The 16,491-nt window shown below is 41.4% G+C and overlaps 2 protein-coding genes and 1 non-coding gene across 8 annotated transcripts in view; all 3 read left to right on the top strand.

The window, feature by feature from the left end:
* Positions 1 to 7,190, top strand: part of Cflar (CASP8 and FADD like apoptosis regulator) — a 36,917-nt gene extending 29,727 nt beyond the window's left edge. For all 6 annotated transcript variants that reach the window (XM_048344965.1, XM_048344970.1, XM_048344969.1 and 3 more), the window contains 2 exons: positions 3,598 to 4,105; positions 6,820 to 7,190. In XM_048344965.1, coding sequence (XP_048200922.1) covers positions 3,598 to 4,105; positions 6,820 to 6,958 — 647 coding nt within the window. In that variant the 3' untranslated portion in view covers positions 6,959 to 7,190. The remainder of the gene's footprint in view (positions 1 to 3,597; positions 4,106 to 6,819) is intronic.
* A 4,331-nt stretch (positions 7,191 to 11,521) lies between these two features.
* On the top strand, positions 11,522 to 11,650 carry LOC125350956. Its single transcript, XR_007210862.1, has one exon. It is a non-coding gene; the product is annotated as a small nucleolar RNA SNORA40 (small nucleolar RNA).
* Positions 11,651 to 15,452: 3,802 nt separating this feature from the next.
* On the top strand, positions 15,453 to 16,145 carry LOC125350404 (mitochondrial import inner membrane translocase subunit TIM14). Its single transcript, XM_048344976.1, has one exon. It carries the CDS (start codon positions 15,547 to 15,549, stop codon positions 15,895 to 15,897), a length of 351 nt encoding a protein of 116 aa, XP_048200933.1. The 5' UTR covers positions 15,453 to 15,546; the 3' UTR covers positions 15,898 to 16,145.
* Positions 16,146 to 16,491: the final 346 nt, after the last annotated feature.

The following is a 16,491-nucleotide window of genomic DNA, read 5'->3' as shown; positions in this document are numbered from 1 at the left end:
TTAAAATTTAAAAGTCACTGTAGCTAAATCCAGCCCCTGAGCTTGCTTCCCTTGCTGGATATGGGCCCCTTATAGGCAGGGACTACATGCCTATTTGTATTTCTCTGAATTATAGTAGCATGATTGGAATTGGGCCCTGTGATATAATTGTATAGGTTTGAATCATGGCTCTGCTGTATCCTAGCTTGTGACCTTGGACAACTTTTCATGTCTCTTTAAGATTATTTCTCTGCTGTAAAGTGGATTAGTAACAGGACTCTGTCACGTGTGTGTGTGTGTGTGTGTGTGTGTGTGTGTGTGTGTGTGTGTGTGTGTGTGTGTGTGTGTGTGTGTAATGAGCTTAATATTCATAAAGGGCTTAGAGCAGTTCCTAGCACATTGTAACCATGAGCTAATTACCAGAGAAAATTATTGTCTCGTTTTTTATGAGTTATTAATATCAAGTGATATCAAAAGTTGTAGAAAGGCTTCACTCAGACAGCAGCCACATGCTTCTGACCAGCTTGAGGGCCAAGGGAGTTGAGTGCCCACTCTTGTTTTCATGGGAATAATGTACTGTTGAGGGTTTTCTCCTGGGAGCAAAGGAGGAGGAATGTATAATGACACTCTTTGTTTTCTGAGCATTCTTTTTCACTGGACCTAAGCAGTTGTTTCACTTGAAAGTCTAGTAGTATTAATAGGATTTCCACTTAAATCAGAGTTACTCAGAGGTGCAAGCCCATACTTTTTAAAGCCCAGGGTATATGCAGAATGTCCTTTGTTGAAGACTCTTGTACTTCAGACTTTAGACGGTTTTAGAATTTAGAAAGATCACACACATATATATTTTCATGCATTCTGCTCATGTACTTACATTAATTAGAACCTCTTTTATTAATGTGTAACGGTAAGTACACTGGTGTGACAATTAGTTTTTATCCTGTATATTTATTCTAATGGCCCGTTTACATAGAACATGTCAAAATAAGTATGCCCTCATTTAATCTAAGTGAGAATTCTAGATTAATGTGGTCATGACATTTTACTTTATTTAGTCCCCAAATCTGTGAGTAGTGCTGACCATGGCCTTTCCACTAGCAGCCTTATATTGACTATAAGCTAGAGGAAAGCCCATCATTTCAAGAAGTCTTTTTTAAGGAGCAGTTGTCATTTACAGAGTTAAGCCTTGTAGGAAGTGATGTTTTAAGGGTGTGTAGAAGAAATAGGACTTCTGCATTTCCATCATGTTTTATATTTTGAAGACAGACCCCACTATTCTTTCCCCTATTTGTGGGCAGAGGCACAATAGTTTAAGTGGGGCATGGGACATGGATCTAAGCCCATTGTTTTAGTTTAGAAAATGGATACTTCACTTTGGGTCTTAACAGGCAGCTTCCACGAAGAGATGCACTACATGGTCCCTCATTCAAAGTTGAAATGGCTGCCTTTTTCATCTTTAGGATTAATCTTACTTTTTGAATAAACAGCCTCAATTTGTAAGCATCTTACTTGACACAAATATCATTGAACTGTTACAGCTGCCTTTTGAAGAACAGTTTAGGTACTAGTATGAATTCTATTTAACAGGTCAATAATCAGAGGCTATAATTTACTTAAAGTCAGTCACCATACCTTGCCACTGTGAAGCAGGCTGGGCTCAACACATGCTTTTGCTCACCCAGTTAGCAAATGCAAGCTAGTGTCCCTGCCCATCTCTACCCATCATCTGAGGAAAACGAGTTATTAGTGTGAAGTACCAGCTATAAGGACTTAAGGATATATGTGTTCATTGACTTTGTCTTGCCAGAGATGCTAAATTGCTTCTCAGTGATTTCGTCTGGCCAGTGATACTAAATTGCTGTTCTGTTTTCTCCCACAGCACCTCTGATATGGTGTTCTTGTCCTTAGTTGAGGCATTTGGGACCTGCATGTTTTGTACTTCATGTCTGTCTTTCATTTTTCTTCTTCCTGTTCTATAATTAAGACTTTTCTATATTAGACCTCAGATTCTCATCCCCTTAGGTCAGACTGCTGTTAAGATCCCACAAAGTTGAGACCTTAGAAAGAGGTGGATGAACAAGACATAAACTCAGATCTTGTGGGGCTGATTCCTCTTTTACTCCTTACTGTGCAGCTGCCTACTGACTGCACAGAAGAATAAGCCCAGACAAAGAAAGGAGTCGAAGGCACCAAGCTGAGTTTGTCCAATCCCTGCTGATAAGGGAATTTATCAGTGAAAAGTTGCAGCAGTCTTAGAAAAGAGCTTTGGATCTGATGGTTCATTGTTTGCTTCTACCCCCTAGAGGAAGGAAGACTCCATGACAAGGGGCCTATGAATTTTGGAACAAAGTGGTGTGAAATAACAGTTGTCTGGGATCTGTCACTGTCTTCCTATCTAATGTACAACCAGTTCTGGACACTGAAGTCTGGGGAGATTTCTTAGGCCAGTATGGCTGGGCCTTTCCACCATATGGAGTTTAGTAGGTTATTAGCAACCTATGAATAATGTCCCCATCTCTTTAGTAATGGTGCTTATTGATTATAGGCTAAATAATATTGGTTAGGTAGGTTGTGTCTTTTCATTCTTAAAGGATGTAACCATTGTCTACTGTGCTAGATGAAGAAAAGTAATTAACATAAGTACAACCTTAAGTTAGGCATATGCTAATTTCTTTTTACTGATAGGGAAGGTCAAAGGATTTAAAATGAATTCTCATGATGTGTAACAATCACTACAAAGTTAAATTGCTTAAAACAACAATATTAATTGTATTATATCTCTCACAGTTGCGGTGGGTCAGAAATTTAGAAGCACCTTAGCTGGACTGTACAGATTTTCTTTCTTTCTTTGTCACCTTTGCTTCTTTTTTTTTTTTATTGTAAAGGTGATATAAGAGGGGTTACAGTTTCACAAATAAGGTAACCAGTACATTTCTTTCCCTCCAGCTTTCCTTCCCAAGTTGTAAAGTTCATTTCCAACACAGTGTCTATCTAGTGAATATTGGTGTTGCATTATTTCACCCTTTGTCTCTCTGTTTCTATGACCCCCCTTCCTTTCCCCATGTCAGATAAACTTATAGAACAAGACAAAGGGTACCAAAAAAAAACAACCCACCCCAAACATCAGTGACCACAAGGAATAAACCAGAGGAAAAGGACAAAAGAACAAGGAAATAGCTGCAAACAATACACACACGTGTGCAGCCCCCTTTGTTTCCATATCTTGGAGACCATTTTGATTGGATTCATTTTATATCATCATATGTACATAGCTATTGAGCTACTGTGATCCTTTGATAGGACTATCCTAGGCATATAATAATTATTACAGCATTTCAGATTTTCTGATGAGACTGTGGTCAGATAAGGGGACCAACCAAATGTTTGATTGGGATTGGTAGATCACTTGTTGGTGATTCATTCACCAATGTGAAAGTCACATATGTTATATTTCAGGATGCTTATGTTCTTCCTTCCCTGTTCTTAGTACTCTCAAAATATTATTCCACAGAAACAAAGAGATAAGTAACAAGAAACTAAACTATGCACAAGACTTTTGCCCAGTTCCTCTTGGGTTTTTCTCATTCCTGTGTTGTTTTCTCTATTTGTTTTCTCCAGATGATCTTCAAGGTACCTTCACATCCTTGGGCTATAAAACTGAATGTTTATCCTATCTTCAAGCAGAAGATATATCCCAGGCACTTCAAAGAGTTGCCTGTATGCCCCAACACCAGGACTATGACAGCTTTGTCTGTATTGTGGTGAGTCGAGGAAGCTTCGAGAGTGTGTTTGGTGTGGACCAGACTCATTCAGGGCTTTCCTTGGATCAGATCAGGAGTACATTCACAGGAGACACATGCCCTTACCTCATAGGGAAACCGAAGCTCTTCTTTATTCAGAACTATGTGGTGTTGGAGGGCCAGCCAGAAGACAGCAGCCTCCTGGAGGTAGATGGCCCAGCAGTGAACGTGGAATCCAAGGTCCTGAATCCTGAGCCCTACGTGGTTCACCAAGAAGCTGACATCTTCTGGAGTCTGTGCAGGGCAGATGTGTCTCATCTGGAACAGACCTCTAACTCACACTCCATATACCTGCAGAATCTCTCCCGGCAGCTAGAGCAAGGAAGGTGAGCCTGCGAGGTTGATGATCCTGGACCACTTGTTTATTGTCTTGCTCTCAAAATGGGGATTATAGCTATGCTGTAATCTGTTGCTCTTCAGAGAAGAAAAATTTTTGCTTCCTTATTGAGGTTTCCTAAGGATGTGATCTAGACCTAGCACAATTTATGAACACTTTGGATATTTTTCTTCAAAACTAAGAAATTAAACATATTTTTCTTATAAAAGCAATATATACATCCGTAGCCATAAAAGAAATGCAAATCAACAACTTTGAGAGTCCATCTCACCCCATTTAGATTGGCCAACAACAAATGCTGGCAGTGATGTGGGGGAAAAGGAACCCTACTGCACAGTTGGTGGGAATGTAAACTAGTACAACCACTCTGGACAGCAGTCTGGAGATCCCTCAAAAAACCTAAACACAGACTTTACCTATGACCTAGACATACCACCCCAGGGCTTCTTCCCTGAACATCAGGAGCCAAGATATGATAAAGACACCTGTACACCCATGTTAATTGCTATTCTAGTTACAGTAGCCAAGATATGGAAACAGCCTAGATACCCCACAATAGATGAGTGTATCCAAAAAATTGTGATTCCTATACACAATGGAATTTTACACAGCCATTAGAAAGAATAAAATAATGCCATTTACAGGGAAATGGGTGAAAGTAGAACAAGTTATATTAAGTGAGGTAAGCCAAGCTCAGAGGGACAACCTGCACAAGTTCTCTCTAATAGGCAGATATTAGACCTAAAATACACTGAGATATGATAAATTATACAGGATCCTAGATTCTCATACACAATAAGACCATAAGAGGATACTCAGGAGAGACACACAAAGGTACAATGCCTATATGCCTCTTCATAGTTATATAAAATAACATACATACTGAAACCAACTCCAAGGTATGGAAACAAGAGACCTCTTCTTTTTTATTTTTATTTTTTTGCCAGTCCTGGGCCTTGGACTCAGGGCTTGAGCACTGTCCCTGGCTTCTTTCTGCTCAAGGTTAGTACTCCGCCACTGGAGCCACAGCGCCACTTCTGGCCGTTTTCTATATATGTGGTGCTTGGGAATCTAACCCAGGGCTTCATGTATAGGAGGCAAGCACTCTTGCCACTAGGCTATATATCCCCAGCCCTCTTCTTTTTCTTTTTAGTTTTTGATGAGTGTCTTCTTTATCTTCTATAGTGTATTCAAGTGTACATCTTCGGGGGAGGGTACAGAATTCAAGGGAAAAAGGTGAAAAAGTACAGCAGTGGAGCTCACTGGACACTGATACAACTGGTGGTTGGAGATGGGAAGAAGGGATTGGGAGAGAATGAAGGAACAGAAGACACCATATAAAGGAAATATACTAATTACCTGACTCATGTAATTTTAATCCCTCTATACATCACCTCTATAATAATAATAATAAATTAAACATCTATTTGGGCACCAGTGGCTCACGCTTGTAATCTTAGCTATTCAGGAGGCTAAGGTCTGAGGCCAGCCCAGGCAGAAAAGTCCGTGAGACTATTATCTCCAATTAACTACCAGAAAACCGGAAGTGGCACTATGGCTCAAAGGGCTATCCTTGAGCAAAAGAGCACAGGGACAGCACTCAGGGCTCAAGTTCAAGCCCCATGACTGACAACAACAACAAAATTCAAACTGGGGAGAAATGCAGAGGTGATATTTAAAAAAAAAAAGGAGAAATGTACTCATTACCTGGCTTATGAAATTGTAACCCCTCTGTATAACACTTTAGTAACAATTGTATCTTAAAAATTACACACACACACACACACACACACCAAAGCAATATACATTCTTCATTTGGGGAGACAGTACCAGTGTTTGAACTCAGGGTCTCATACTGCTTTCACAATGATCACTCTACAGTCTCTCTATCTTAGCTTTTTTCTGGCCTGTACTTCCCTCAGAGGTGAAGAATGAACCTAGAGCCTCATGGTTGATAGGCAACAACTTATAACTAATTTATAAATTAAGTTTTATCATAGATATGATTTTTTAAAAACATAGGAGAAAACAGCATAGTTGTGCGGTATAGGATTCAGTGCTATCTGTGGTTTCAAGCATCCAGTAAGGGTCTTAGAATGTTTCCTCTTTGTAAACATTTTTGATGGGTATTGGGGGGAATACTTTTCTAAGAGATACATTAGGGTCCCAATTTACAGTTAAATTGAATGAAGCCATCCATGATTTACCTAAAGTACAAAATTAACTTTTTCAGTTGCCCCTTAATTATAATTTAAAATATATGAGCCACTTGTCAAATACATTCTGGATATATTATAGTTCTTCCTACCATAGGCCCAAATCGCATAGCCTTCTCTTCTCAGACCATTCAGTGGTGACTCAGCAGGAAGGGGAGGGACTTAGCCTTCCAAGGTAGATATTCTGTGGTATTACTTACTGGCTTTTTACACCCATCTAGTATTTCCATAGGTCACCCTGGTGGTTATTATCTGTTATCTTGTGTTCTTAGAGTACAGTTTGGCTGCTCTGGGGAGAAGAGACTGTGGCCCTCTAGCTGGAATGCTGCTACCTGTTTTCAATCATTCCCAAATCAGCTCATGGAAGCATTTAGAAAGGAAGTTTCAAAGAGCTGTCACATCTGCTGGCTGATTTCAGTCTAATGACAATCTGTCTTCATTTTGGTATTTTCATGACATTAAACTCTGCCTTTCTCATTTCCTCCAGAAAACGCCCACTTGTGGATCTCCATGTGGAACTCACCAAGAAAATGTATGATTGGAATAGCAGAGTTTCTGATAAGGAGAAGTACTATCTCAGTCTGCAGCACACTCTGAGAAAGGAACTCATCCTGTCTTGCATATGAAAACCTAAAGCCAGACAGGTGCTGGTAGCTTAAAATTGTAATCCTAGTTATTCATGAGGCTGAAAACTATCACTGTTTAAAGCCATCCCATGCAGAAAAACCAAGAGACCGTAATTTCCAATTAATCAGCAAAAAGGTGGAAGTGGAAATATGGCTTAGGTGGTACAGCAATCAGTCTTGAGCAGAAAGGAAAAACAAGTGAAAGCACCAGGCCCTGAGTTCAAGCATGAGTGCCAGCACACACACTTAAAACGGATTTTTTTGTTCAAGCAGAAAAATTCATTGGGGAGAGAGCAAACTGCCAGCCTCACAAGATGGAGGCCTGCAGGGACAGAGGGGAAGGAAGAGGAGAAAAAGAGAAAGAAGACACAATGGATATTTCTATTTATTTATTTATTTTTATTTTGGGATTTTTAAACCAAACTTTGTACATTGTCTTGCCTCATTTTTTTTCTGGAGTAATTCATTGGATATAAGATAAGAACTTTTAGTCCAGGGCTGGGAATGTGACTTAGAGGTAGAGTGCTTGCCTAGCATGCATGAAACCCTGGTTCAATTCCTTAGTACCTCATAAACAGAAAAGGCTGGAATTGTGCTAGCCTTGAGCAAAAGCAGCTCAGGGATAGTGCCCAGGCCCTGAGTTCAAGCCCCAAGACTGGCAAAAAGAAAAAGAAAACAAAAAAAGAACTTAGTCCAATTAAACAATACTAAATTGCCATAGAGTTGGTAACTTATTCAAACACTTATTAGTCACAGTTCTGAAGTCTGAAAAATCCAAAATTAAAGTGTCAGCAGATATGTCTGGTGAGGGCTCTTTCCTAAAAATGACAGAATGCTATGTGGTGTCTTCACAAGATAAGAAAACAGGAGAGGAGAGGAAAGGAAAGAGCAGGAGATGAGAAGAGAGGGGAGAACAAGACAGGAGGGAAGAAGAAAGCAAAGAAGGAAAGAGGAAGGTAGGTGAGGGAGGGAGAGAAAAGAAATGGAGAGGGGAAGAGAGGGAAGGTGAGAAGAGGGGAAAGGAGGAGAGAGAAAGGGTGAGGGAGAAGAGTCTAAAAACAAACATTTTGTTAGTAAAAACAGAAACCACTTTGGAGGTGCTATGGCTAAAGTGGTACAGTGCCTGCCTAGTAAATGGAAGGCCCTGGCTTCCCATCCCAGTACTGCCAAAACACAAAAACAAAAATCTCAGCAGGGTACTGGTGGCTCACACCTGTAATCATAGCTACTCAGGAGGCTGAGATCTGAGGTTCGAAGCCAGTTAAGGCATAAAAGTCCATGAGACCTTTATATCCAATAAACTACTCAGAAAAAGCTCAAGTGGCACTGTCTCAAGTGGTAGAGCACTAGCCTTAAGCACAAAGAGGCTCAGAGACAGTGCCCAAACTCTGAGCATTTTTAAGTTTGAACTGATAAATGTTTGGGTACATTTTGTTGTGGGACTGAAAGGATACCATAAGAATTATTCCTGCTTTTGAGCCAGGTGCTGGTGGCTAACACCTGGAATCCTAGGTACTCAGGAAGCTGAGATGTGAGGATTGCAGATTAAAGCTAGCCCAGGCAGAAAAGTCTGAGCGATTTTTAACTCCAATTAACCAGCAAAAATTCAGAAGTGGAACTGTGGTTGAAATGGTAGAGCACCATCCTGAAGTGAAAAGGCCAAGCAAAAGCATGAGGCCTGAGTTCAAACCTCAGCCCTGGCACAAAACAAGAAAAAAAAGTCCTCCTTAAAATGTAATTTTGCTCCTGTTTGAACTTTTGAGTTTATCTTTACTTTTATTCTTAGCCGCCTCATGAGCCTAACACTGTTAGCAGAAGAATTCCTCCAAATGACCAAACAGCTCTGGCAGCCTTCTCCAGTTCCATTCCAACCACTTTTTACGTGGTCCCCACCCTCTACATATGAGTTATTCCTTCCCTCCCCCCTCGAGCCTTTGGCATAATTATCTCTACAGTTTTGCAATTGTGATTCATATTTAGCCTTTTTTTTTTTTTTTTGGTCAGTCCTGGGGCTTGGACTCGGGGCTTGAGCACTGTCCCTGGCTTCTTCTTGCTCAAGGCTAGCACTCTGCCACTTGAGCCACAGCACTGCTTCTGGCCATTTTCAGTATATGTGGTACTGGGGAATTGAACCCAGGGCCTCATGTATACGAGGCAAGCACTCTTGCCACTAGGCCATATCCCCAGCCCCCATATATAGCCTTTTTGAGCTGGCTTCTTGAAGTCCTACACATTTGAAATTCTTCTTCTTCTTTTTTTTTTTTTGTAGCTTGATAACTGAATTTACTTCATTGCGCAGGTATACGCACCACAGTTTATTCATTCAACTATTGAAGGTCATCTTGATTGATGGCTACAGACACCTATAAATATTTGCGTGCAAGTATTTCTTTTTGTGTGCATTTGTTGAGCTGTGTACATAATTTGAGTGCCTAAGAATCACTGATGAGTTGTATGGAAGCCTATATTTAGCTTTGTAGGAAACTGCAAGATTATTACCAGTAGCCCAGATATGGAATCATCCTTCATAACCATCAACTGGTAAATGGACAAAAAAATGTGATTTTACACACACACTATGGAATATTATTCAACTATAAAGATGAAATTATGTCATTTTTAAGAAAATAGATGGAACAAGAGATCATCATGTTAAGCAAAAGAAGCCAGATCAGAAAGATAAATACCACATGTTTTCTTGAGCCCAGGTGACTGAGATCAGCCTGGGCAGGATAGTGAGACTGCCTCAAACAACAAAAACAACATGAAAGACTATTTCTAAGTGTCTAGTATTTTACAGGTCCATATCCTTCCCAACATATGGTGTTATCATTAGTTTGGACTTGGTGTAATGTGGTGCTTGCTATTGTTGAGTTCTAAGAATTGTTTATATATTTTGAATGAAAGTCTCTTACCAGGTTATATTTTACAAATACTTTCTCCCAAGCTTTGGTTTGTCTTTTCATTTTCTTAGTAATGAGCTTTATAGAGAAAATGTGTAAAAGACATTTCTTCAAAAATGTTTGAAAAAGGGCTGGGGATATAGCCTAGTGGCAAGAGTGCCTGCCTCGGATACACGAGGCCCTAGGTTCGATTCCCCAGCACCACATATACAGAAAACGGCCAGAAGCGGCGCTGTGGCTTAAGTGGCAGAGTGCTAGCCTTGAGCGGGAAGAAGCCAGGGACAGTGCTCAGGCCCTGAGTCCAAGCCCCAGGACTGGCCAAAAAAAAAAAAAAAAAAAAAAAAATGTTTGAAAAAAACCACAACTCTGCAGAAACTTTTAGTGGAGTAATATTTCCTTCATAAATTATGGTTTTGGTATTTAGGAAATCTTTGTTAAACCCAAGATTGTCTGTATTATTTTCTAGAAGGTGTAGTGTTTCTCATTTTACACTTAAGTTTAAGTTAATTTGAGTTTTAGTTAATTCTTTTTGTGTGTATGCCAGTCCTGGGGCTTGAGCTCAGGGTCTGAGCACTGGGCCTGAGTTTCTTTTGCTCAAGGCTAGCATTTACCACTTGATCCACAGCACCATTTCAATTGAACCTAGGGCTTAATGCATGCTAGGCAAGCAGTCTACCACTAAGCCACTCAGGCTGGGAAGCCTGAGTTAATTTTTGTGCAAGCTATAAGGTCTGTGTTCAGATGCATTTTTACCTGTCCAGTTGTTCTAGCACTTTTTCTCAGAATGATGCCTCTCCATTGAATTGCCACTTTTCCTTTGCAAAAGTGATTGCATTTGTAGTTCTATTTCTGATGTTATCATTTTATTTTATATTAACTTTTTATTTCACCAACATCACAGCTTAAAAATTTATTTATATATTTGTTTATTAAGTAGTTGTACAAACAAGTTTAGTTCCATGTCAAGTTATGAGTACAATGTATTGTGATCAATGTTACCACTTCCATTGTTCTTCCTCATTTTTCCTCTCCCATCCCTACCCTCAAGTTATGTAGTTCATTTTTTAATATAACGTATGACTGCATTTGCTTACTCTTCCTCCATAAAGTTTATGTCTAGATTCATTTTTAAGACATCTAATTGTTCTAGCAACATTGGTTAAAATAATTAATCTTCATTGAAATTCCACTGTTTTTCCCCAAAGTTGATTGTATTTATTTATTCTATTTCTGGATGTTATTTTATATTGATTAATCTGTTATTCCACCAATATCACACTGTTTTGATCACTGAAGTTTAACAGTAATTTGATGTACAAAATGTTGAAAGAATGGAGGCAGGTACTCTACCCCCTTGAACCACACCTCCAACCCTCCCTGTCTTATTTTCTCTCTTTGCCTTCCTCCTTCCTTCCACCTTTCTCTCCCTTCATTCATTCTTTTCCCCCAGAGTGTTACCTAACTCCAGATTTCTAGTTTTGAGATAACAAGAGCATTTTAAATAATACATATTTGCTTTAAAGCTTATATATAGTATACTTAGGTGTGTGTGTGTGCCAGTCCTGGACTTGGGCACTGTCTCTGAGGTTTTATGTTCAAGGCTAACTCTCTACCACAAGAACCCTTGATTATTTTTAAAGAATAAAATAAAAACTACTGGAGCACTGTGTGTGTATTTTTGTTTAGTTTGGAAGAAAGCCTTAAAGACAGGTGCAAACAGTACATCTTCTTTTGCAACCTAGAACTCACTGTTGAATATGAGACTTTGGTATATGTAAGTAGGAATATGATTCGTACAACAGTTGGCAATGTAGGGGTTCAGTAACTCACAGGATGGCTCTATAAATAAAGCTGATGTAAAAGCTAAAAAAAAACCCCTATTTGTAAAAAAAAAGTAATGTCTGTAATGTATCTAAACTTAATGACTATGTTAATTTTGAAATAGTCCTTTTATTTATTTAGTTTGTTTTGTTTTTTGCCAGTCCTGGGGCTTGAACTCAAGACCTGTGCACTGTCCCTGACCTTTTGCTCAAGGCTAGCACTCTACCACTTGAGCCACAGCCCCACTTCTGGCTTTTTCTGTTTATGTGGTACTGCGGAATTGAACCAGGGCTTCATGCATGAAAGGCAAGCACTCTACTGCTAAGCCATATTCCCAGCCCTATTTATTTAGTTTGGGTGCCTGTCTTGGGGTTTGAATTCCGGGCCTGGGTGAACTCTCCTTAGCTTTTGTGCTTAAGGCTAGCACTATACCACTCTAGTTACAGCTCCCTCCCCCTTTTGTTTGGTGGTTAATTGGCGCTATACATCACCTTTATAATTTTTTAAAGAGAGGAAAAAAAGACTCACAGATTTTCCTGCCCCTGATGGCTTTGAACTCCAACTCTCAAATACCAGCCTCCTGAGTAGCTAGGATTACTGGTGTGAGCTACCTGCACCTGTCTTCTCTTTTTTAGTGGCTCATGCCTTTAATCCTAGCTACTCAGGAGATCTGCAGGCCAAAGATTCAAGCCAGCCCAGCAGGAAAGCCTGTAAGGTTCTCATCTCCAATTCCACCAGAAAGCCACAAGTGGTGCTGTGTCTCAATGGGGTAGAGCACTTGCCTTGAATGCAAAAGCTCAGGGACAAGTCCAAGCCTGGAGGTCAAGCCCCACACCAGACAACTCAAAAAAGTCTCACAGACATTCCTGCGTAGGCTGACTTTGAACTGAGATCCTCAGATCTCAGGCTTCTGAGTTGCTAGGATTACAGGTGTAAGCCACTGTCACCCTTTTTTATTCTTAAAGAATAAAAGCTACAGTAAAAACAACAACAAAAGCCTTGTGTATTTAATGTATCTAAACTCAACTACTATGTTAATTTACTTAATGGCATATTATAATACTGTCTTTATTTAATATGACCATGCCTGTATACTTTTTGCTTGTTTTTTTTCTTGAGAATATCTCACTATATATCCTAGGATGGCCTCAAACTAGCAATTTTCAGCCTCCCAAGTGTTGAGATTACAGGTGTGCACCACCATGCCTACCTCTATATGTCTTTATACAATACTGAAGTCATTTATATTTTTAAGTGATATAAAAACCATCTTGTCCTCTTGGTTTGGTAAAGGCTTTCTGCCACATATTTAGGGTTCTTGATCTTTTTGCTGTTGTTGATTATGGGGCTTGAACTCAGGCCCTGGGCACTGTCCCTGAACTTTTGTGTTCAAGGCCACCGCTCTCTACTACTTTGAGCCACAGCTCCACATCCAGCTTTCTGGAGGTTAACATTCGAGACCTAAGTGTCAGTCTCACAGACTTTTCTGCCCAGACTGGCTTCCAAGTGCGATCCTCGGAGCTGAGCTTTCAGAGAGGGGCCGATGAGGTACCTGCGCAGGGCCTTCCATCCACTTCTGGTAAATCTATATTCTTTATCATCAGTCATGTTGATTGGTCAGAAAAATCAATCAAAATTGGGCATTCTTTCATCTGAATTATTTTCCTAATCTTTCCAACTATTAAGTCCACTTTGGATTAAGTGGACTATTAAATCCAACTATTAGGCCAACGAAGCTTTTTGCCCTTTTGCTCAACTAGGCCAATACCAGGCTAGCTTTCTTTTTGTTTTGTTTGTAAGCGATCTAAAATCGGTCTGTTCTTTTACATGGAATCAATCATCTGGATCAGTACAGTGAAGATTAGTCTCATTTTTAATAAAAGTCTTAACACGCCCACTTTTTCCAAAACAACGGAAAGTAAGTCTGGCCTTTTAAAAACTTACATTAACACCTGTACACGGTCTTCAGCACAAAATTCGATGAAGACCTGGAAGTCCCAGGTGCCCAGTCACACACTTGGCAGGAGCCAGGTCCGTATTCACCACCGCTCGCTGTTAGGACGCCGCTGAGTTTCTGCCAACTTCTCTTCCCGAGTCGGGGTTAGGGGCGGGGCTAGCAAGGGGGCGGGGCGGCAGCGGAGGGCGGGCTGCGCCGGGCGCGGGAAGCGGAAGGCGGGCTCCAGGAGGGAGACTGCCGCTCACGGCTAGGCAGCGCGGGACGAGCACGACGGACTGCGGATGGTGGAGGGCGCTGGGCGGAAAGGAGGACCCTGGGAGGGGGGGAGAGCGGTGGTCGGGAGTGAGGCAGCTGCTACTGGGGAGTGGAGCCGTTTCCGGAAGCGACTCGGGCGTTCCCTCCTTGGTAACCCGCCCTCGCGCCTCTCGGGTCTGAAAGGCCGCTGCCTCTTTCCCAGAATGCACCGCGCGGAGCGAGTTTCCCGCTTCCGAGCTGCGCCCTAAGGGCCGGCTTGCCGGCCTTGGAGAAGGGGGCGCGGTGTGAACGTGTGCGACGTGTGCGACGTTCTTGCGTGTGTGTGTGTGTGTGTGTGTGTGTGAGCGCTTGCTTGCGTGTATGCTAAGTGAGCTGGAGGGCGGGGTGTGATGGCCTGACTTCTCTTGGGCAGCTCTGCCCCTTGTTATTCATTTTATTATTTTTATTATGCAACAGTAGACTTCTAAATAGAAATATTTTCTGTTTATATATATTTCTGTGTATAGATAGATATACCTATATATATGTGCATATACATACACACACATATTGCAGTCGTTGAAAGCACCATCCCAGAAACCGTGCTGCCACAGTCACATGCAGAGAAAGAGATTTACTGTCAGCAGAGGGGCTTCCAAAGGTAGTTTGCCCACCTGAGGAAGTGAAAGAGTTCTTGTCTGTGTCTAAGGAGGGTTTTATAATCTAGAGGGGACTTGTGAGAACAGAGGATTCCATTATGGTAAGATGAGCAAGTAGTATGTATGTAAGGGGGCCTGCTGGAAAACTGAGTCACTGCCATCCCAAGCATCTGGGCAGGTGGCTTCTAGCCAGGAGATTGGGGCTGTCCACCCAGCTTCTAGGCCTGGAGTTGAGAGGCGCCATCCTTTGAACGGCTCAACAGGAGAGCCTGGAGGGTCCTGCTTGGAGAAATGCAATGTTATGTATGGCCTTAGGAAAGCTCTACATAGAGAATGTCCTGATTCTGCCTTAATTAATTTCCTAAATTGCTTGAATCCCAATACCTGAGTATGGCCATCTAAGGTCTGGCATCATGTCTTTAAGCTGGGAAAGGTGAAGCGTGCCTCCCCCCCCCACTTCCCCCCCACTGGGGAGTTATCTTGTGACCCTGCCCCTCTGCCTGGACCCAGAAAGGACCGTGTGGAGACAATCATGGACGGGAGAAGAAGGTTTATAAGGAGGTTTATTAGTGGGGCCATATCCCCCACGGGAGAGGGAGCAACATGGCATCTGCACCTTATCCAGGTGACAGCTTCTCTCTGGGGCTAAAGGGGAAGTAGGTAGGTCTTAATAGTGATTAGGAGTGGCTTATTAGGTATGGGTGGATCTGGAGGCTAATGGGAGGAGCTGAGGACCTATTTAGGGTCAGAGGAACACAGGTGCCATTATGCCATGCCACAGGTCTCTGTGTCCTGGCTCATCTCTGGTCTCTGTTGCACTTCAGCTTTCCATTGGAGTTGAATTGGTTTTTTGGTATTGTTTTTGTTTTTTCTTTCCTCTCTAGCCTGTTTCCTAACATTGTTAAAGAGTATTTGCGGGGTCGGGGCCACCGGGCTGCGCCTGAGGTAAAGGCCGAGGCCTGGGGGCGGGCATGAGACGCACTCCCGGTGGAGGCAGAACAGCCGCGCTGAGCCATGGCCAGTACAGTGGTAGCAGTTGGGCTGACGATTGCTGCTGCAGGATTTGCAGGCCGTTATGTTTTACAAGCCATGAAACATATGGAGCCTCAAGTAAAACAAGTTTTTCAAAGCCTACCAAAATCTGCCTTCAGCAGTGGCTATTACAGAGGTGGATTTGAACCCAAAATGACAAAACGGGAAGCAGCATTAATACTAGGTGTAAGCCCTACTGCCAATAAAGGAAAGATAAGAGATGCTCATCGACGAATTATGCTCTTAAACCACCCAGACAAAGGAGGATCTCCTTACATAGCAGCCAAAATCAATGAAGCTAAAGATTTACTAGAAGGTCAAGCTAAAAAATGAAGTAAATTTATGATGTTTTAAGTTCATATTAATTTTTGAGTACCAACTTTTAATAATAAATGCCTCAAATGTAAAGTTTTAAAAAATGATTTAGCACAATCAAGCTAAATCAAACCTTTGGTATATTTTATTTAACTTGAGAACATTAAAAATATTAGCATTTGGGGCTAGTTTTCAATAATGACAGATGTATACCACTTGAATAGAAACACACTTACTTAGCAAAAAAAAAGAGTATTTGCGGGGTGCAGGCCTTTGTAACAACTGGCTGCCTGCAGACTGCTAGCATTCTAATAAAGACTCCAAGATTGGATCCTTCAAAATGGGGCTTCTCTGATTTATCACCTTATTCCACTGTGGCTGACTCACTGAATGGGATGTTACTTTAGGACCTGGTCATCAGATGCCTGTTCTAAAAGGGACCTTTGTTGGACAGTCTTGGGAAAGGATAGTGTTAGGCTGACAAGCAGCATTACACATTTTTACTGAAACACATTCACATTCTTTTGGTTAGTGAAGCTATTGCTAATGTGATAGGATTCCTGGTTCATCATGGTTCTCCTTCCCCTTCTCCCCCCTCATCATCTCACCCTC

The sequence above is a fragment of the Perognathus longimembris genome, chromosome 4, assembly GCF_023159225.1.
Source record: "Perognathus longimembris pacificus isolate PPM17 chromosome 4, ASM2315922v1, whole genome shotgun sequence".
NCBI lineage: Eukaryota > Metazoa > Chordata > Mammalia > Rodentia > Heteromyidae > Perognathus > Perognathus longimembris.
The sequence above is the reverse complement of the archived record's forward strand: the minus strand, read 5'-3'. Positions and strand labels throughout refer to the sequence as shown.